At 41.0% G+C, this 22,568-nt stretch overlaps 2 protein-coding genes across 5 annotated transcripts in view; one reads left to right on the top strand and one right to left on the bottom strand.

The window, feature by feature from the left end:
- phka1a (phosphorylase kinase, alpha 1a (muscle)) overlaps window positions 1-10,265 on the bottom strand; it is a 32,583-nt gene extending 22,318 nt beyond the window's left edge. For all 4 annotated transcript variants that reach the window (XM_071512085.1, XM_071512084.1, XM_071512083.1 and 1 more), the window contains exons 1-9: window positions 10,060-10,265; window positions 5,709-5,867; window positions 5,246-5,293; window positions 4,771-4,939; window positions 3,911-3,993; window positions 3,439-3,519; window positions 1,091-1,189; window positions 719-865; window positions 40-93 (exon numbers count right to left, since the gene is read on the bottom strand). In XM_071512085.1, coding sequence (XP_071368186.1) covers window positions 40-93; window positions 719-865; window positions 1,091-1,189; window positions 3,439-3,519; window positions 3,911-3,993; window positions 4,771-4,939; window positions 5,246-5,293; window positions 5,709-5,867; window positions 10,060-10,137 — 918 coding nt within the window. In that variant the 5' untranslated portion in view covers window positions 10,138-10,265. The remainder of the gene's footprint in view (window positions 1-39; window positions 94-718; window positions 866-1,090; window positions 1,190-3,438; window positions 3,520-3,910; window positions 3,994-4,770; window positions 4,940-5,245; window positions 5,294-5,708; window positions 5,868-10,059) is intronic.
- Window positions 10,266-12,544: 2,279 nt separating this feature from the next.
- Window positions 12,545-20,798, top strand: hdac8 (histone deacetylase 8; the record flags this gene model as incomplete). Its single annotated transcript, XM_071512086.1, has 8 exons — window positions 12,545-12,753; window positions 12,886-12,938; window positions 13,879-14,009; window positions 17,175-17,316; window positions 18,522-18,634; window positions 19,451-19,528; window positions 19,950-20,058; window positions 20,626-20,798. Coding segments are annotated over exons 1-8 (913 nt in total), but the record flags the coding sequence as incomplete, so codon positions are not given.
- Window positions 20,799-22,568: the final 1,770 nt, after the last annotated feature.

Raw genomic sequence — 22,568 nt, forward strand, 5'->3', positions numbered from 1 at the left:
GACAGACGGAGACAGCATCGATCTTCACAAGCCGTTTACCTCTTTAGGGGTTTTGTGTCCGTCTCTGAGAAACCTGCAGCAGCCGTATCGACCCTGAACAGACAGACAGACACAATTTAATCTCAAAACACCGAACTGTAATCAATGTGATCTAAAGCCATCATCTGCAACATACTAATGTCAACCACAGAAAAGATGGGTGTACAGGTAAATTATTCTATTCTCTTCTTTGACAAATTTATGAACACCCATAGAGGTGACTGGTTTAAGGGCAAACAGCTTTAAACAACAGATAGCAGACAAAAATGTTCTTTCCATTTACCTGTAGTTTTGATATACTGACTTTTTAATCCTCAACAGCAAAGGAAGGGTAGGAAATCTATTCTAATCTAATTGTATTCTATTCTGTTGTATTCTATTCCAATCTAGTAACTTCCATCTTGGTTGAAACTGAGATTTTGTCATTTTTCTCTGTCAATGTTACATCAGAGGATATGTGGAAACAGAATAAAGAAAGAATAAAGAATAACAGTTTTCTCAGTTGACAAGTCATTTTCTCATTTTCATAGATCTTCTTACAAGTCATTTGTTAAGGCAGTAATCAAAACTTTAAAGCCAACTACTACCTTTTGCCTTCGTATGGCAGCATCGTTTAGAGTTGATCTCCTCTTTGAAGATGTCAACAGTAGAATCAAGCCATGATATCTACTCTACTCACCTGTAGTTTAGAGATGATCTCCTCCTTGGTGAGGTTGACTATGTTCATGTCCTCCACAGCGAAGGCGGGGTAGGAGATGATGGCCAGGACTCCTGCGTCCACCTCTTTAGACATGGACGCCCGGGGCAACATGGACGTCAGGATGGACTGACGAGGGAGGAAGAGGAGGAACAAGGGAAGGCAACAGATAAATTAGGACTGTTTGATGCTGATTTTTCTTCCTGAGTTCTGCCAATATGAAATGTAAAATAGACAGACACTGTCACTATTGCAATTTTGATTTTCTTCACCTCTTTACCTTCATGTATGATTATGTGTGTGTGTGCTTTTATGTGTGTGTGTGTGTGTGTGTGTGTGTGTGTGTGTGTGTACCTGGCAGTGCTGTATATCATCAGCCAAGGCATGGACCACAGAGCCAGGTCCTCCTTTAGCTCCAAACAGGTTGAGGTCGTCCAACGCCTCCAGAGCTGCCTGGAGGAACAGACAAGCAGAGCAGAGTATGGTATAGTATAAAATGGTACAGTGTAGTAGCATGGTGTCTACTAGCATAGTATAATATGGTATAATATACTACAGCAGAGTATAATATAATATAGTACAGTACAGTATATGGTATAGTACAGTATAGTATACTGCTCTACAAACACAAACTGCAGTAACTACTTTTCTGTTTGAAAGTTAAAAGGTTCAACAGCCATAAATACTATTAAATGATCTGCAGTTCACTTCTGTACCAACAATAATTTTAGCAAAACAGGGGATACACTTTTAAGTCATTTTTGTAAATTTCACGGCTGATACAATTACTGTCACAGTATATAGTACAGTAGAGTAGAGCAGAGTGTAGTAGTATAGAACAGTGTGTGTGTGTGTGTGTGTGTGTGTGTGTGTGTGTGTGTGTTCACTGTGGGCAAGTACTGAGTTATTTCTGAGTGAGAAGCCATTCTTGGAAAACTGCAGAGAACCTGATACCTCCTCTACCCTACCAGCCAAGGGCAAGGCTGGGTCAGGAACCGTGTGTGTGTGTGTGTGCGTGTGTGAGTGTGAGAGCGTGTGTGAGTGTGAGAGTGAGTGACAGAGAGAGACACAGACAGAAAGAGAGCGAGTGTATAAGAGTGTGTTGTATATATACTGTATATATATATATGAGTGAGTGAGAGACTATGAGAGTGTGTGTGTTTGTATGAGTAAGTGAGAGAGAGAGAGTATATGACAGTGAGTGTAAGTGAGAATGTATGAATGTATACGAGTGTGTGAGTGTGTGTGTGTATGGTGGGAGGTGTGTGTTACAGAAGCAGTGTGATAAACAACTCATCGGTAAATCTTGAACAGCAGCATTCTCAGCTGTTCTCTCTCTCTCTCTCTCACTCTCTCTCTATTCCATTGGCCTGAGTTTCTTTCACACAAGAAAACACCACACATACAATACAGGAGTCATAAATTGTGTGTATGTGTGTGTGTGTGTGTGTGTGTGTGTGTGTGTCTGTTCCATAGATAGGAGTAATGTTGTGGATGTACTCTATGCAAGTCATGTGGTTTTTCTTATGGATGTTGTCGAGTGAAAACCTTGTAACTCCAATTTTGGTGATTTTCATGTAATCACTTCAGCTGAAGGATTACACGAGAAAATTCTCTGACCTCTTGGGCCTATGAAACTGTTCCCAAACCCATCAAATAATGCAAATAACTAGAGCTGCGATGATTAATCGATTAGTTGTCAACTATTAAATTAATTGCCAACTATTTTGATAATCGATTAATCGGTTTGAGTACTTTTTTAAGAAAAATAAGTCAAAATTCTCTGATTCCAGCTTCTTAAATGTGAATATTTTCTTGTTTCTTTACTCCTCTATGACAGTAAACTGAATATCTTTGGAGTGTGGACAAAACAAGACATTTGAGGACGTCATCTTGGTGTGTGTCATCAACTAATCGATCGGGAAAATAATCGACAGATTAATCGACAATGAAAATAATCGATAGTTGCAGCCCTACAAATAACACACTGCCATCAAGCTAAAAACAAGGCTGTTTTTCTTGTCAGTTCCTTGACATTTTGGAGATGCAAGGTTTTTACCCAACAGCAATGTTATATTTATATAATGTTTTGAAGCTATTGTGCGTGCTTACATCACCAAAACAAAGTCCTATCATCTTTGCTGCATGGTTTGGTGATACTGACTGGTGACTGCCAGGCAGTTTCGGCTGTCTGGGGTAAACAAAAGGTCAGTGTAAAAGCCTTCTGAGTGACTGGACTCTTTCCAAGGTGCCAATGAGGTTTTTATGGGTCGCTGGAGCACCTGTCCTGCTTCTGTGATGGAAAACTATGCACTTACTCCCCCTGTCAGCCATTTTACTCCTCCTTCCCCCTGCTTTCCACTCTTCTTTTCACTCCAGTGTCACACAGGAAAGAGGATCAGGCCACAGCAGAATGCCAACAAGAAGCCGAACCCTCTCCTGAGATTTCCCTCAGTACTATTAGCAGGCCTACAATATGTTCATGTGCACATATGGCAGCTAAGCTCAGCTGTGTTTGTGCCACTGTGTGTCTGTATGTGTGCCTATGTATGTATTCCTGTGTGTGTTTGCATGTTTTTGTGTGTTCATGCATGTGTGTGTGTGTGTGTCTTCACGTAAATGAATTTGTGTGTCTTACAGCGTCTGTTAATGTATGTATGACTCTAATGTATGGATGACTGTGCGCGTGTGTGTGTGCCAACCTTGGCCATGCCTATAGAGCTGGCGTTAAGCTCAGTGATGCCCTGGTTGGTCTTGTCTCCTCTTTCCCACATCCCATAATCCTGTGGGGCACCAGAGAAGAAGACAAAATAGTGTTACCACAACAGCAGTGCTTCCCCTTGACTCTCCAGCATAGGGCTTCACACATAATCACATTCAGTTATGAAATGGCAGCACAAACACTGATTACTGCTATTTACAAATTACACATGGCTGCAATATTTTTTACAGGGTGACGGCTTTAGACAGCTTCTTAAAGGTTTGTGGTGCTGTGCTGAATCCCTGGTCTACAAATCACATCACACATCAGAAACTATATTTGGTTTTATTCCAACTGAGCAAATCCTGATTGCAGTAGTTAGTGGTTTTTTTTAAGTATTTTAAGTGTTTGAGGATGTGTTTTTCCTTTAAATCAAATTGTTTTGAAGAAAAACATAATGAAGAAATACTTACAGCCACTTTGTAAGCCGCCTCAATGTAGAACATGAGATTCTGAACTACATCGACTTCATCTTGGGTGTAGACAATATGCAGACCTGCAAAACACACACACACACAGAGACATAACCATTATGCAGTAAATGGTGAATGCAGACATAAAAAGCCATTGTCTGTGCTTTGCAAACATAAGCTAGTCTAACCAGCCCCAGGCCAAGAGCTGAATGTCACAAAAAACTTTGATGATCAAATGCCACAGTATGACAAATGACACAGTAATATCATAATCATCGTTGTTTTCTGCTTCCCAATCACACATGATAAAAGTAAAAAAAATTCCCAAACACATAAATGGTTCATCTAAAAGCATTTTATGTATTGGTTTCATTGTTTCATAGTTTCACACGGTCCAACTTCAGCCTCTCTACCAAGAGGATTTTTTTTTTGCCTTATTTAAATTACCTTACCCAAATAGGGAAGCACATGAAGGGACTAAAAATCAATTTAAGATGTATTTAGAGCACAAATTTGACTGTCTTCTTCTACTACTATTGGGGGTGCAGCGCTATGTGATACTTCTTCATAAGTTTATTTTCTTGATGACAATGACTTGCACTATAATCTAACATGTAAAAATGCCCCTTCCTTGCATATTTAAAAGCTACATTTCAATTCAAGTCGTCACACCAAAACCATGAAACTGTGTGCACAATATACAGTATGTATACTGTATGTGATGACGGCTTGCTGACAGGAGGATGAACACTCTCGCCCAACCCCATTACAGTATATACACTGTATTCTCACCCCTACCCCCTAATTCACCCACACACACATACACACACACATACACACACACACACACACACTCTTACCGGATGCAGTCATCTGAGCCAGGAACAGCAGGAAGAGCGAGGTGGCGTCGACCTGCAGGTGGCCCCACTGGTCGTCTCCCACCACAGTAGCGCAGGTCTGGGTGTTGTACTTGGCATGGAGGGAGTCTGAGGTGCTCTTACTGTATTTAAACTTCTCCACCTTATCCAGCTGAAGAAGGGGGGGGGGGGGGGTCAGAGACAGTGGTGGGACACTTTTAGATGGTAACGTTATATATCACAGTATAGTGTTTTTTTTCTGAACATGTGGGAAGAACCATGTGGGAAATTGGGAATGCAAGTTTTTTTTTGTTTGGGGTTTCAAAGTACTTGCGTAAACTTTCTGATAAAACTGAAACAGAGAGAGAGAAAGAGATAGAGAGGAAGAGAAAGTGCATGTTTCACACAGAGAGAAAAAGTGTAGTTGTGATAAAGAACGAAACAGAGAATTGAGGATGTTTTTGTGTTGTTTACATACCTGCCTCATTATGCACTGTAGGATCCCTCTCATTAGCTTCACCACACTCTAGAGAGCGAGAGAGACAGACAGAGAGAGAGAGAGAGGGAGAGGGAGAGAAAGAGAGAGTGACATAGAGAAAGAGAGAGATTAATATCAACATTTTCAACACAACGCATTCTGTGTCCAGGCAGAGAAACATGAGACTGTTACAGTCCAGACTAAATAGGGCAGCACAGAGAAAGGAGGCACACGCACACACACACACACACACACACACACACACACACACGCACACGCACACGCACACGCTCTCTCCCACACCATGGTCACTAATACAACACAAAAGGATCCTCTTTAAGAAAGCACTCCCAGCACTCCTAAGGTGACTACTTGATCTTCGATTAGAACAAAGCACCTGGATTCACTTCCTTCCAACATGCTGGCTACACACACACACACACACACACACACACCTGCCTACCTGCTCCAGCTCGTAGGCCTTGGCCTTGTCTTCATCCCTGTCTGCGTTCTTCCTGTAGGCCAGGCTGAGCGCCCAGACAGACACGATGCTGTAGACGTTGTCTCTCACCCAGGCGTCCGGCTGGTCACCGCTGGCTGGCAGCAGTCCTGTTACTGGATCCTATCAGACACACACACACAGGTCAAAGGTCACAGGTTAGTGGGTCCGAGGAGATACATTGGGACAGTGTAATTTGCCGTTTGATTGCTTTGGGATGTAAATATTAACTTTTTTGTAGTTGTGTAGCTGAATGGACAGATACAGCATGGCGCTAACACTACTAGGATTAGGGGCTTGATTCCTACTTGAGCCACCCATACTTCATTTTATTTATTATAGAGAATACAGTGGCAACCTACATGCCATTCATGTATTTTTTAAGTAACATTTGTTGTTTAGTTTTATCTATTTGAATTTTGTAAATGAAGGACCACAATAACAGTAAGAGTGAAAACAAGACTTTGTAGCTGCTGCTACTACAAGAAATAGCCTACTGCACTGAAAAAAGAGAAAATACAGTGAACATACTGTATATGTGTAATACTGTATAGTGAAAATACTGTATATGTTACGGTACAAAAGTGCAATAAAATAATTTTGTTTCCTAAAACCGAGATAAATAATAACAGAGGTTAACAGTGCAGCGACTCAGAAAACCCAAACAGCTGAAGGCTATCACAGCTCTTTCATCAAATCACATGAGCTGTGGGTCTGCGAGACAGTTAATCTGTACTGGAGACAGTCAATAGTTTAATCTCTCACCGCAGGACGAGGACGAGGACGAGGACCTCAGTCTTTTACCAAATCACAGAAAAACACTGGGATGTGGGATGTGAAAATGCAGCTATGGCGCCGTTTTGGCCTCCGGGTTTTCTTCAATACAAAAAGCGCATAATGTTTGTACCACTTTCCTAATTAATTGTACGAGAACAATCTTATACCAACAGTCCAGTACAGGAAAATCAGTACGGGGAATATTTCTATAAAGGCCTCAATGGACGATGTATCCAAAAACGAACCACCCGATTCAGTTCTCTACCAGTCAAGACAACAAAAAAGCCTTCTGCATGAGAGTTTATACTGAAAATTTACCACCATTTGGCTGGAGGGAATTTCCCAGTCTGTGTTGAAGTAACACCGACTTCCTGATAGCAAGCATCTTGATAGAAATGCAGTCCAAACATTTCTAACATAGGGAGTTTGGGAATTAACCCATCAATAGCCATACTGTCTCCATTAATCTCCATTCAAATTCTGGCAAATGTGCACTAGATAATAGACAATAAACTACTAGCAACAGGCAAGGAGGATAGTACTATTTCCATCCTTGTATACACTTATAGTTTTTTCCTGGCATGAAGAGCAATTTATTATTAACATTACGGGTACAAATCGCTGTTTTATTACAGCTTATTGTATTGGTGATGTTGTGAATTTTGATGACAAACAAACAACACCATGGCAGTCGGTTGTTTCAACATCAAGCTACGTTTCATCACTGAAAGAGAGAAATGTCACATAAAGTGGTTCCTTGCTAAGTTGCACAAGCACACTGAGACTGAGAGAAGACTAGTTAAGGCTTGTAAAGGATTTGTAAAGGCGGAACATAACAAGTCCAAATCCAAGGCACTCTTCGCATCAGTGCAATTTTTAATCTGTAATGCCATGCATTAGCCACTAAAATAGAGGCTTTTGAACTTTTTTTTCTAAGAGAAGAGTGGCTTGGATTTGTTTTTCTTCATTGCTTTTCTGAACTATGGAAGCCAATTGAGGACATATACTCATACATTGTATTTAGCCTACGCCTTTTTCCTGTGACAAGAGTAAACTTGTTTTCCTGAGATAATGAGATAATTTTCCTATTATATTGGGAAAAGAAAATGTTATCTCGAGATAATGACATAATAACTTGATATCTCAAAAAAACAAAAAAATAACTATCAGCTAAGGCAGCGTCCCTCCTCTGGGTCAATGGTAACAAGGGTGTTTCATGTGTTTATAGTACTCTGAACTGTTTCTACTGAGGGAATAGACAGTTGAAATGCAACACAATGCAGGCCTGTGGCTATTTCTGAAGGCAACAGATATATTGGCCCAAACTGACCAATCACCAAGAATAGATAGATTTACCGCCAATAGATTTATTTCACCCTTCATCAACTTTACCGTAGATGGCTGTGGCTGCAGTGAGCGGCTGCTCTCTGCCTCGCTGATTAGTGCAGTGATCCATCTGAGCAGTGAGCTGGACACAAATGCATCTGCCTCACAGTTGGGCTAGCGGCCATTTGGGAAGAATTCAAACTTTGACTGTGAAGGTGTTTTCTCCATCTCCATATTCCATCTTTAAGTTTCTAGGTTCATCAGAATCGCAAAGGCAGAGGCCAGAGATGATTGAGAGGTGAAATCCCCGGCCTCTGGACCCACATGTGGCCCGACTGGTTCAGGATCAACTTCCACTAGAGCTTTGCCTCCTGTATCTCCCCTACTCTCTTTACAACTTCCTAAATTAAGAACAGAACTATTACAAGGAGAACCAGGTTCGATTCCTGATCACAGCCCTTTCTGAGTGGAGTTTGCATGTTCTCCCTGTGTTTGCTTGGATTTCCTGTGGGTGCTCCAGTTTCCTGCTACAGCCCAAAGACATGGTGGATTGGACTCTAAGGCGGCGTTCACATGAGCATTTGTGATTTGTGATTGTGACAATATCCCATGGGTTGACGGATGACATGGATCGACAAAACACTGTCTAATGCACTTAATCAGCCAATGAAATTTGTACATTTGAGTGCTGCGAAAGGTTTCGAGACAACAACAAACACAGACTCGTTGTGTGATGGAGTGGCAACCTTTCCACAGTGTTTCCCAGACTTCCTCCCAATGCATGCTGGGATAGTCTCCAGCACCCCACTGCCTTGAAAGGGATTAAGCAGGTAGAGAAGAGAGTGGACTTCCCTTTCTCTTAAAAAAATGTAAATATAGAAATGCAGCAGGGTGCAATCAGCAGCAACAGGGTCCAATCGTTTTCATTGACCCAAAGATGCACAATAAGCGTAAAGTGACACATCAAACCTCCTTGATGCAGCTGCTCTGCATGTGGTTCAATTTTGGAGCATAAACAAAGGACCAAACTGGCCGTTTTTCATGAGGTTTCTAGAGTCGCAGTGACCACTGACCTAGTTTGAGGTAGAATGAATTACAAAGGTAAAGCACTGACTGCAAACTGACTGTTCACACTGCAAAATTCATTTAGTCTCGCACTGCAACCTTATTTTTTCTTAAAACAAGTGAAAAAATCTGCCAGTGGGGTGAGGTAAGTTCACTTTTTTCCCCCAATGCAGTTTCAATTGTTTCGAGGATTATCTTGAACACCTTCAGATAAGGCAGATCACTCCACTCCTATCAAGAAAAAGGCCACTCTCAAGAACACTGTTGAAACAAGCTCTCTTTGCACTGGACAATCAGTGTTTGAGTCGTGTTTAAAAACCTCCCTGCCTCCTCCTGCTGCTGCTGACAGAGAGATGGAGAGAGGGATTTTCTCCTCGGCGTTTGCTTTCACCTCGTCCGCTTGGTATTCGAGGAAAACAGAGAAGGGGAGAGGAAGCGAGGGGATCCCAGACTGCTGGGTTTCCTGCAACTGCTGGCATAAGATGTGAGGTAGAGGAGTGTGTGTGTGTGTGTGTGTGTGTGTCACTGCTGCGCTGACAGGATGATAGATGGTGTAAGGGGTTGTGTGTGTGTGTGTGCATGTGTTTGTGTGTGTCATCTGACCCACAGGATTGTGGTCAGCCAAAAAATAAACTCTAACCCATTGCAAAAGGCAGGCATGGCTTTTCTGTAGTGTAATGAGTTAACTAGGAGTGTGTGTGTGCGTGTGTGTGTGTGTGTGTGTGTGTGTGTGTGTGCGAGAGAGAGAGAGAGAGAGTGTGTGTGTCATGTCCCTGTGCAGAATGCAGCCATTTCTAAAAAGCCACAAAGTACTCGTTCGCTTTTAATGAGTTCCAATAGCCTACACACTGACAACGCGTGTGTGCGTGTGTGTGTAAGCGAGAGAGAGAGAGAGAGAGAACGTGTGTGTGTGTGTGTGTGTGTGTGTGTGAGTGTGAGTGAGTGAGTGAGTGAGAGAGAGAGAGTCCAGTCTACTTCTCTACCTACTTCTCTACCTATTGAATGTGTGTTTTGATTCTCATTTAGCAACATAACCTGCAAATATGGAAAACTATCCCACTCTTTTTGCAGTCGGCATACCTTTACACCTCCATTTACACAGTCCAGTTATATAAAATAACTATGTACGAAGCCAAAAGACACTCACTTGGTACCGCAGGATAGTTTGGTGCACTACCCGGGCATAGTTGTCCAGTTTAACGCCCGAGTTGCTTCTGCTTCTCATGGCGACAAGTCCAACGGTCCGTTCAGCTAGCTCGAGGTAAAGAAACAAACTTTAGCTAGCTAACGTTAAATCCTGAAAGGTGACGTCATTTCTTCTGTGCTTTTCGTAAGTGCAAAGTTGTAAAAGGAGAAAAGCTGTTGTTGTTTTTTTAAGCGACAAGAAAGCGGACGTTGTTGTGCCTGTCAATAAATAATGAGGCAGTCAGTCAACAACAGCGGCAGCAGGCAGACAGCAAGCACACGCACGGAGATCAACCAACTGTTGTAACCCACAGCTGCGTCAAGTTAGCCAGAGGAAACCAGAACAATACCGGAATAGGTGATTTCTCCTTCAAAATAAAGGCGTAAAACGTCAGGGGAAAAAAAGTGTTGGATCATTGGATCAAAATCATTACATTAAATATGAAGTTTAAGTCTGCAAAATAGATACTAGAAACATTGGTGCATGGTAGCCTACTTCCTGGCGAAATAGTGCATCATGGTAAGGTCAATTTTAGAAAGTCATCCTTGCTATGTTTTGTGATAAATTCTTTCTGTGTGTATTTTTGGCAACCCTATACATATTAAGATTAAGATTAATATATCACTTTATTGATCCCCTTGGGGAATAGGGTGACTATGAAGATAAACAATATACAATTATTTTAAAAAAGTAAAGTCTTGACATCTTGCATGGCGCTGTTATCGGGTGAAAACGTATATCCAAAATGTCAGCTTTTGAGGAACAAAAAAAACCTTGTTTTCAGCTTGATGACCATGCATTTTTGAGTTTACCTACTTGGTTTAAAAAAAAAAAAAAGTTTTCATAAACCCAAAGGTTGTAGAATTTTCCATAGAGGGCCATGTAATCCTTCAACTGAAGTTACAGCAACAATAGATTTTGGTTATGAAAACATGCAGTGAAAATGACTTTTTGGAGAATGACAATTGTGTTGTCATGTACTACGGGTTCACCTTCACCCCTAAATAGCTATATTATTTAATTTCACTTGGGTGCTTTGATTTGCAAACCCTGCTCGTCAATAAATGTTTTATTTTGAAATGTATAACCGGAAGTAGTATTCTTTATCGTGAGTGGCTTGACACTGGTGTAACCCACTAATGTCAAGCGAAACGGCAGCAGCAACACTACAGTTTGTAATTAGAAAACGTGGAAAGTACTAAGCTTAGATGTTACGAAGTCAATAAACATTCATAAACAACCATAAATCTAATAATGACATCGAAGTGCTTTGCAGAAATATAGCAACAGCCACTTTGGGAAGAAGCGATACTGTAGAAACACAACCAGGAAGCAAACTAAGGCAAAACAGTTGAAAACTACCGGACGACAAATGTAAAACTATGACAAAAAAAATTTAAAAAAAATGACAAAATATAGCTTTTTTTCAGCAGTGAATTACCTGGTGACATTGTTTAACATTCAAGGGGGTAACGATTAAAAGAATGCCATTTATTTGTAGCTGTCTCAATGTAGGGCGTCCTCTATCGTAGGACTCATGAGCCGCACTCAAACTCTTTACCCTTTACCTTCAGGGACCCCTAACCTAACCTTAATCTTCCCAGATTTTTTTTTTCTGTGGGAATTTAGGTTATAATATAGAAAAAGAGTCACACACCTCGCTCTCTTTGCTGTGACTGTTATTATCATGCACCTATGTTAAAATGGCTAGTAACATAGTTAGTTAGGCTAGTTTCTGAAAGTAGGACATTAGGATAGTGAATTTCTATAACATTGGAAAAATGTATATATATTATGCAAACTCATGTTATTCTACATAAGACATCAAGAATATAACTAGATCTTTCAAATGAGCTGACTCAGCCTAATGTTAAACGATGTAAACGGTAAAATTCTCTCCTTTATTATGGATATTGTATGCCTAGAAAATGTTAAAATGAAAACGTCCATATATTAATTCCGTCTAAGTTAAGCAACCAATTTTACAATAGTATCAAAACTCAGAGTTGTCGTTATAAACCAGGTTATTGTTTGTAAATATCACATTATTTTGCCCAGGACGGTAAACTGGCACGGTTAGACTTTGCTGACGTGAAAAAAATGTTTGGGACACCCTCACCTAGGTCACTTTAAACTTTCATGAAAGCTCCTACCAAAGAGAATGTGAAAGAACTACAAGAAATCCCAGAATGCCTTGCGCTCTCTGAATGCGTCCTTCCGTTAAACCTGTCCGCCAGGAAAACACCGGATTCACGAATTGCCGGTGTTGTGTGACCGTTATATAGCTGCTCCCCGTCTTAAATATGACCAAAAAGCGACATAATTTACTTGAAAAAAAGAAGAACAAACCAGCAAAGTGTAAATTTTACATTTTCGTAACGTTTTCTAAACATTAGCCTAGTAGTCGGCTGACTTTCCCGGGGAATGTTGACAGTGAAACACCCGAGTTGAAAACAAGACAAACCGCTCTCACCTTTTTTCTTTTTTTTACTGTAATTTCTTTAAATTTCTCGTCAAATATTTTGTTGTTATCCAACGTAAATGAGTTACAAAGGAGACAGTGACGATGACAGTCGCGGTAAACGGAGAGTCGCGTACGTTTACAGCCCGGAATACATTGAGACTTGCGACAGTTTATCCAAAGTCCCGAACCGGGTAAGTTGAATGGGAATGTATATGCAATGCAAGCTAGCTGCAAGTTAACGCTTATTTTATGATTAGATACCATTGTTTAGCCTCTTTTTTAACGAGTGGCTTATACTGTGCTAATTTTGTATTCATTTTCAGGCGAGCATGGTTCACTCACTGATAGAAGCCTATGGACTGCTCCAACACATGAGGTGAGTTGGTGTACATAAATAGCTAATTGTTAGTTTTTAAACTAACCGAAGATGATAGAGAGAGAGAACATTAAAGGCTGTGAGAGAGCGGTAAGTATGAAATGGCCTCACATACATAAACAAGCTGTTTCACTAGCCCCTGTCCTGTAGTGTTACTTCCTAACATTTACAACAAATGAGTTTTAGCAGAGATGTGACCAAGTTAACTTTGCTCGAGTCCCAAATCAGGCACAAGTCTCAAGTTTAATGTTGTGTTCTTTGTTTGTTGTTTTATCTATTTTATTGTGTTTTTATTAATTTGTAAAGTGACCTTGAGTGTTTTGAAAGGCGCTGCAAATAAAATTTATTATTATTATTATTATTATTAAGTCTCAAGTCTAAATGTAGAACAGCAAGTCAAGTCAGAACAAATCAAGAGTCCAGTATCAATTTAATATCTTAAAGAAAACTAAATATCTAGGACTTTTCAATGCAATATGGTTTTAATAGGATAAAAACTTGGTAAGAGCATCATGAGTTTGATTTCTATAATCAGTTTCAACTTCAATAAATTCAATCATTCCATACAAATTCAGAAAACAATTTAAATTCAGTCGTCTGCTGGAACAAATCTCATCACTTTCAATCTGAGTCATTTACACAAACACAAGATCTCAAGTCAAGACTTTAGAAACTTTTTTAAGTCATCAAAGTCAAGTCCCAAGTCAGGTCAGGTCACCCAAGTCAAGTCTCACGTATTTTCTTCATGCATCAAGTCTCAAGCTATTGAGTCTCAAGCAATTGAGACTTGACTTGAGTATAGCTCCCAGGGACCAGACAGTATATTGCTATCCAAAACATCTCAGTTACAGTTACTCTCCACTGCTTATGTATACAGACTGTACAGAAACATATTTTTGTATAAAGCATGTATCAATGTTGTATTTCCCCTTTTCTCCAGCATTGTGAAGCCTCACATGGCGACTATTGAGGAAATGGCCAAGTTCCACACAGACGCGTACTTGGAGCATCTCCACAAGATCAGCCAGGACGGAGACAACGACGACCCCCAGTCCACCGACTTCGGCCTGGGTAAGACATGAATCCTACTCTGTGATTAGTTGTCTGCTTTATGCCCCCACCTGTTGGTGTGACAGCAACAAATCAGTGATTACTTTGCATCTCTACCTCTTCATCACTGATATGTATTTAGGTAGACAGTGGATAAATCAGCCAGATTGAGTGAGAGGGAGACAGATGCAGGCAGAGAGATCGAAGTGGTGAGAAACGGTCAAAGTTACTGGCAAAGACAAAGAACCACAGAGAGATTATGATTCGTTTGAGGCAAATCTAAATAGAAAAACACAGGGGTGACCAGTGTAAGAAATGAACTTTTTGGCTCAATTTCCAAGAGCAGGTAAACTAAAGTAATAGGCCCTTTTCACATTGTCATGGTAACAGCTAAACTTCCTGTGGCAAGTTTCTTTTTGCGACTTATTGACAAACCAATCCAACAAAAACAACAAAATTGTTAATGTTTACTAGCACTAGATACATAATGTAACAAATAAAATTTTTGGGCACGTTGTGGAGCGATTTAGTGAAGGACAGAGCTGACAACAGGAAGTTGTAATGTACCGGTTTCTCAATGCAGAAGCATTGAGAAACAGAATGTGAAAAGGGCCCATTGATGGCATTTTTGCTTCACTGGACAGCACAGTTGAGAAAGAGACAGGGAAGACTAGGAGAGAAATGGGGGTGTCATGCGACAAAGGCCCCAGGCTGGATTTGTGGGTGCTAATTTCATACTCAGACCCTGGGGGATGATGAAATACTGAAGATGGAAGGGTGAGAGAGGAAATACTCCTTTAATATTCATATGCAATGTATGTTTGTTGGCAGCAGAGGGCGCTATAACACTGGAATCAAAAATCAAAAAGCCTCAGCTGCCTAAAGAGCACAGCACACTTTCAAGGTCCAGAATCTGCTGTAAAATCTATTTCTTTCTAAGGAGCTTGCTCTTTATAGATGCAGCAAACTCAGCGACAACACACAGAAAAATAAACTCATGTACTTTACTTTTACACAAGATATATCGGAGAGTCTCATATCAAGAGTTCAATCCCAAAATATTACCGTAAGCTCAATCAGTGTCATTGTTAAATATCTCGCAAACACGGAGGATCCAGTGTATAAAAATGCTATCAATTTGTCGACAAAAGACTTGAGTTTAATAGTTTTCTGTCACTCATTCTGTAAGTGTCCATTTTCTCACATGACGTATGCCTCATTTTTTAATTAAACTCTTCATATGTTCCAAAAAGTGAAGAAGTGACGTTTCTACTTTTCTGGTACTTTCAGATAAAAGCAAACAGGTTCAAATGTATGTCTCAGGTGGGGGTGGGGACTCGTGTCACATGTTTAAAAGCTTGAGACTTGACTTGACTTGGGTCCTGGTGACTTGGGACTTGACTTTGACTTGTACTTTGATGACTTGAAAAGGTTTCTAAAGTCTTGACTTGAGATCTTGTGTTTGTGTAAATGACTCAGATTGAAAGTGATGAGATTTGTTCCAGCAGACGACTGAATTTAAATTCTGTTTTCTGAATTTGATAGAAGATATTTAGTGACTTGTGACTTGACATTAAAGACATGGGCTTGACTTGGACCTGACTTTGTAATCTACATTTAGACTTGGGACATGACTTGAGACTTGTGCCTCAAGAATTGAGACTGACTTGGGACTCGAGCGAAGTTGACTCGGTCACACCTTTGGTATGTATTGGTTGTGAAATGATCAGTCAGTCACAGCACAGTCAGTTGGATTCTGTTGAGAAAAACAAGTTGTACATTTAGAAACAAAATCAGACGTTCCTAGCCACTGTTACCCAAGAGATGAAGACCTCCAATATGGCCGCCACCACCTGAAATCCCTCTACATCAAAGTATTTTTCTTACTCATAGCTCTGAATCAACATTATTCTCCCAACAACTTTGCTGTCCTACTGTATCTGTATACTTCAGTCAGGACAGGAATGAGCTTTTTGAATCGAATACATTTCTACTCAGAGTTGAACCCGTCTCGATCCGACCAATGGGGCGGGACGATGCTGAAGGGATCCCACCGTCGTTTTTGTTGTTATTGGACGAGCAGCCAGCCAGCGTTAAGCCCATCCTTCACCAGGCTTTACGTTTCTAACTTTAGACTCGTCTTCAACTTCACCCTCCGTCTCTATCATCTCTCCCTCCCTCCTTCCCTTCGCCCTCTTCCACCCTTCCCCGGCTCATCCCTCTCTCGCTTCCTCCTTTTGTCTCCTCCACACCTCCGTCTCGTCCATCCTCCCATCCTTCCTCCTTGTCACTCCGCCCTTTCCTGGCTTAAGACCTTTCTGTGTCTCTCTTCTCCGTCTCTCTCCTTCATCATCTCTTCAATTTATCTTTTCTCCACGCTCCATTGTTTCCCATCGATTCCCCCTTTCCTCCTTTGCTTCCTCCCTTCCTTTCTTGCCTGCGTCTTTCTCTTTATTTCCACCTATAATTTTTCCAACTTTCTCTCTCCTCCTTTGTCTCACCCCCATCATTCTCTTTTCCCTTCCTCCAACTGTCTTTCCCTCAGACTCTCTTTCGCGTTTCATTCCATCATCCTTCCTCACTGTTCATTTCTTTCCTCACTGCCCATCACTTTTTCTTCCACCACATCTACAGGGGCATGAGGCGGCGGCCTTAAGGTCAGACAAATTGCTGCTTATGCAAGAAAGTTTGTAGGTTCAAATCTGCACATGGGAGTGAAAAATTGAGAGATAGCTAATGCCGTTCTACCGCTGGAGTGTCCTTGAGCAAATCATTTTTTTTGTGTAGTCAGTAATGCTTCTTTTACGTCAGTATGTTTTGACTGAAGTTGTTTTAAATCACATCTGTTGAGTACACATTTTGTGGCTCTCCATAAGTGTTGCGTAAGAAACTGAACAGATGTAAATTGCTTCTGTAAAAAAAGGTCAAAAAGAGGTAAAAATGGTGGTGTTAGGGAGGGAGGGTTGGGCTGATCTGGCATTTATTTGACTGTATTTTTGTACTTTGTTGCTTCTTTCAGCCCAAGGGCTGCTATGTTACAAAACCAATAAAGATATTGTTGGAAAAAAAGAGGTAAAAACTGTCATCCCTCCTTCTCTCCCTTTTGTCCTCCCAACTTTCTCCATCTCTTCGTCTTCCTCCATCTCTCTCCCTCTCTCTCTCCCTCCATCTCCCCTCTCCCTCCAGGTTACGACTGTCCTGTGGTGGAGGGGATATTCGACTACGCGGCGGCAGTAGGGGGCGCTACGCTGACGGCAGCCCAGTGTCTGCTGGACCACAAGTGTGAGGTGGCCATCAACTGGGCGGGGGGGTGGCACCACGCCAAGAAGTAAGACCACCGCTTCACACATACATGGACACACACACATACATTACATATATTTCTAATAGAACAAGTCTGTTGAGAAAACATTTTTTGACTTTCTGTAATAATAAAGTTTTTTCTACTGTCAGAAAGCAGACAAGAGGCTGGAATGCATCTTAGCTTCTGATGTTAAAGATTGTAGGTTTGGGTGCTCTTTGGATGAAAAGGGGGTGCTCTAGTCCAGGGGTTCCCAAACTGGGGTTCAGGGACCAACAGGGGTCCTTGAGAAGGTTCCAGAGGGTCTCTCATACTATGTTTTCAATCCCTAGATGTTGGCACAATGAGAAAATCTGACTACTCTGATTGTAGTTTTCACTGCTATTACCTCCCCACCTACAGTATACACAATTATGTAATTCTGTATTAAGTTATATCTAACAATAAACCTCTAATGGTGTTTCCTTGGACAAAATCTTATCAAATGCGGTCTGATCTAATGTGGATCTGTTTGGGGGGTTTTGACATGAAAAAGTCTGGGAACCCCTACTGTAATAGTCATGAGGAAGAAAAAGAGAGATCCAAGGCACCCAAGAATCAGTTAAAAAGCCTTTATTTTATTTGGTTAGTCATAATTATAAGTTAAAAACTGCCTCCAACATGTTTCAGTACATATATATACAGTATATATATGAAGACCATGTGGCTGAAAGTGGTTGGACAAAGTTTTTAACAATTATGACCAGCCAAATACAATTTACTGATTTCTGGAGTGATAATTGGATAATTCTTTTTTTCTAATGGCATGTTATTGTGTCTGTCCGTCAACTGTTTCCACTGATCTTGACAAAACTGCACACTGTGTTCCAGCATTAAAACAATCCTACTATAAAATGAGGAAAACTCTGTCTGCATCCATTTTGCTCCTCGATGGGTTGGCCAATCAATCTGAAACTGCACATGGGCATTGAGCATTGGCATAGGCAGGGACTGACGAAGCTGATTTTTCAATTTTCCAAATTTACGCTGTTTATGTGCATTTTTGGCAAGTCTGAGTTGTGGCGCGCGCATCCCCGGGTATGGACTAGTTACACTGATTGGCCTGATGGGGGCGCTATATGTAAAGGTCAAGATTTCAAACAATTTCAAGTTCATCTCTCTCTCTCTCTCTCTTTCTCTCTCTCTCTCTCTCTCTCTCTCACTCTCTTTCTCTCTCTCCCTCTCTCCACCAGGGACGAGGCGTCGGGTTTCTGTTATGTGAACGACGCTGTGTTGGGGATCCTCAAACTGAGGGAGAAGTACGAGAGAGTTCTCTATGTGGACGTTGACCTGCATCACGGAGATGGTACACACACACACACACACACACACACACACACACACACACACACACACACACACACGCACTCACAGACACGCAAACAGACACGCAAACAAACACAATTCAATTCACTTCAAGAGCAATTCAAACTGTATTGTCTCCTAAGGGAAGTTGGGCTTGCGGACAGGGTTTACAGTAGAAACACACAATACCAGTGCATAATGAAAACACAATAAATACAACTTGAACACGTAACATAAAAACACAATAACATTACGTAACAAATCGCGACAGCACATACTGTACAGACAAACATCAGTTGATAAGATCAGACAGACAGCTTGACTACCTACTGTACATTATTGCAGAGACTTAACTGGATTTTACAAGTTATGTGGCCTTATTTTAGGTCTGAGTAGTTTGGATAACCTGTCATTGGTAGCTAAATATTAGGACCATCAACTTTACTGAACCAAACCTTCCCTTCTTAATTTTCTCTTGTCTTTTGTCTTATTCCGCCCATTTATAGTGTCAGAACTTCCATCAGCTATGTTCAATCTGAAACAAGCTGCTTTTGCCTGCTTTGTTTCCTTATTTTGGTTTATAACTTGTCATCTTAAGTTCACCTCCAAGTGGCATGAAAAAGGTTTTAAAAAGTCTTAAATTTGGTTTTCTGAAACCTGCAGACACCCACCGTACACTTCCACACTTCCACGTTTTTCAGCGTTGGTGTAAAGGCTGAAAAACATTGCTATATAAAAATGACACAAAGTATCATAAAGGGCCCAAATATCCAATATCAGAAATCCATTTTGGTGTTTTTCCTTCCTCTCTCGTCAGGTGTGGAAGACGCCTTCAGCTTCACATCCAAAGTCATGACCGTCTCCCTCCACAAGTTCTCTCCTGGATTCTTCCCAGGTCAGTCAGCTCAGGAGACAAGACGTTTTGATATGATGGAAATGTATCATGATACAGTGTGTTGGGATGCAATTCTGCCTGACAAAGCTAAGGGGAAGCAACTGCATGAGAAAACTGACTGCTTTATCTTCATCTTCATTATCTCCTGTCCTGACAACAGTGTTCTTGGTACAGAAGTGGATGATACAGATTGTTTAGCAGCAATTATAGGGTTTATTTAAAGAAAAAACTAACTGAAATCTAAACCTGAGTCATGACATTTTACCTCTTGAAAAACACAAAAAATACTACTGCTGTCTACCTTTGTAGGGTCGAATTATAGTAATAATTAGAGTAATTCTCAGTGGACATTACAACTTTATCAGGTAAGTAAATGTCTGTAGATTTGACTGTGTGTGTGCGTGTGTGTGTGTGCGTGTAGGTACGGGCGACCTGTGTGACACAGGGCTGGGTAAGGGCCGCTGGTACGCCGTTAACGTTCCACTGGAGGACGGCATCAAGGACGACAGATACTTCCAGACCTTCACCAGGTACACACACACACACACACACACACACACAGTCAAATCTACATATATTTACAGCTTAGAGGCACAGAGGATTCTTACAACAGCCACCACCAAAGTCCACTCGCATTTTAAACGTCTTTAAATTCCTAATAATAACTAAAAAGATCTAGAGATGGGACGATATATCGAAATTCAGTATATCGCAATGCGTATCGTGGGGCAGAAAAATGAATCGCGATATTAGCTCTGTTTTATTCTACTGTAATAATGACAAATGAGACGCTTGACCGTCACAATTTCACAAAGTCTCCATCCAAATTATATATAATAATATTTAATTGTTTACATTCTAGCAAGCCAATGCCATCGCTAGAAAGATTTGTGGAAATAGAAATAAACAGAAATAAACAGAATTCTGCACAGTCAGACTTTGTTGTCATTGAACTTTTATTTATTACATCGTATCGTGGTTTTATCGAATCATGAACCCCGCATCGCGTATCGGATCGCATCGTGGGACACGTAAGCATATCGTCCCGTCACTCATCAGATGATCGCTCATGTCCCGTCCGCCTGGTTGTGTTGCAGCGTGCTGCAGGAGGTGCGGGCGCTGTTCAACCCGGAGGCGGTGGTGATGCAGCTGGGTGCCGACACCATGGCGGGCGACCCCATGTGCTCCTTCAACATGACCCCAGTCGGCGTGGGCCAGTGTCTGAACTATGTGTTGCAGTGGCAGCTACCCACACTACTGCTGGGAGGAGGTAGGGTGTGTGTGTGTGTGTTTATTTTGGGGACATATATGTTTTTGTGTGTGTGGTTGCGTAAGTGTGTGTGCATGTGTGAGCGCCCGTGCATGCTACGTGTGTGTGTGTGTGTGTGTGTGCATGCGTGTCAGTGGGAGTGCATAGGTGGTGAGTGAGTGTGTGTGTGTGTGTGTGTGTGTGTGTCAGCGTGTGTGTTTAATAAGTATATTAAAATACTGAAAGGAAGATACAGTGTGCTTTGTGTGTGTGTGTGTGTGTGTTTTGCTTTGAATCGCAATCATTCACTCGCTTGCGCACAATTACACACACAGACAGACACATGCACTTACACACACACACACACACACACACACACACACACACACACACACACGCTGCTCTGTTCCAGACCCCTCAGCCCTCCGCCAGATGATAGCTACTAATTATACGACACAATGAAGCCATTTTACTCAACTACAATCCCACCTCTCTTCCTCTTTCTCTCTCTCTCTCTCTCTCTCTCTCTCTCTCTCTCTCTCTCTTCTCTCTCTCTCTCTCTCTCTCTCTCTCTCTCTCTCTCTCTCTCTCTCTCTCTCTCTCTCTCTCTCTCTCTTTTTCTTTCTCTCTCTATCCCTCTGTCCCTCCCTCTCTGTCTATCCCTCTGTCCCACATTCTTTCTCTTCTTCTCTATATCCTCCTCTCTCTTTCTTGGTTCCCATCATCCTCTTGATTTTACTCAACTTAAAGCCTGCCCTCTTCTCCCTTCTCTCTTTCTCTTTCTGTCTCTCTTCTCTGTGTGTGTGTGTGTGTGTGTGAGTGGGTTTTTCTGAGTTGCTTCAGTTATGTTTTCCCCGAGTTTATTGTGAGATGTCTCATTAAAGACGTCCCATATTCCCATATCCCAGCTCTTCCTCTCTTCACCCTCTTGCTCTTGTTTATTTGTTTGTCTAAGCAACAGGTAAGTGAAAAAAGAGATTTTTCACACACTGAAGTGATTAATAAATAATTTTTTGCATCACTCCTGACAACTAATGATGTCTCATGGCCACACTCATTTAATTCTCCCTTTTTGACGATAATTGCCTTGGTGGACAGACCCAGAGGAAAAACATCCAAAATTAGATTTTGGGGGAAAAAGGGACATCAACTCTTAGAATGAATGAATGAATAAATAAATAAAAAATAAACCTTCTTTGTGTGCCAGTTTTTAAAGCAGAGGTTACAAAGTGCAAATAAAAGTGAATTTCAAACTCAATTTAAAACAAGACAAAACAAAAACACATTAAAACTAATTAACTGAAGTCCTTCATTGACCAAAAAAAACACAATTTTTACAAACTTTGTCCTTCTACATTTTAGATACACTGAATGCTGATACTTCATGTTGTGATTTTCTTTCCTAAAAGGATATATGGTGTTTTTAATTTTTGAAATGAATGCCACATTTTCACAAAGACAGATACAACTATGTTAATCTAACCTAGCTGCAAACGACTGCTTGTTGTGTTTAGGGCTGCAACTAACAGTTATTTTCATTGTCGATTAATCTGTCGATTATTTTCTCGATTAATCGATTAGTTGTTGTCAGAAAATGGTGAAAAATGTGGATCAGTGTTTCCCAAAGCCCAAGATGACGTCCTCAAATGTCTTGTTTTGTCCACAACCCAAAGATATTCAGTTTACTGTCATAGAGGAATAAAGAAACCAGAAAATATTCACATTTAAGAAGCTGGAATCAGAGAATTTTGACTTATCTTTCTTAAAAAATTACTCAAACCGATTAATCGA

Source organism: Centroberyx affinis, unplaced genomic scaffold (genome assembly GCF_046629955.1).
Source record: "Centroberyx affinis isolate AG114_WGS23_722 - 3 ecotype Tasmania unplaced genomic scaffold, CSIRO-AGI_Caff_v1 ptg006077l_1, whole genome shotgun sequence".
NCBI classification, from domain to species: Eukaryota; Metazoa; Chordata; class Actinopteri; order Beryciformes; family Berycidae; genus Centroberyx; species Centroberyx affinis.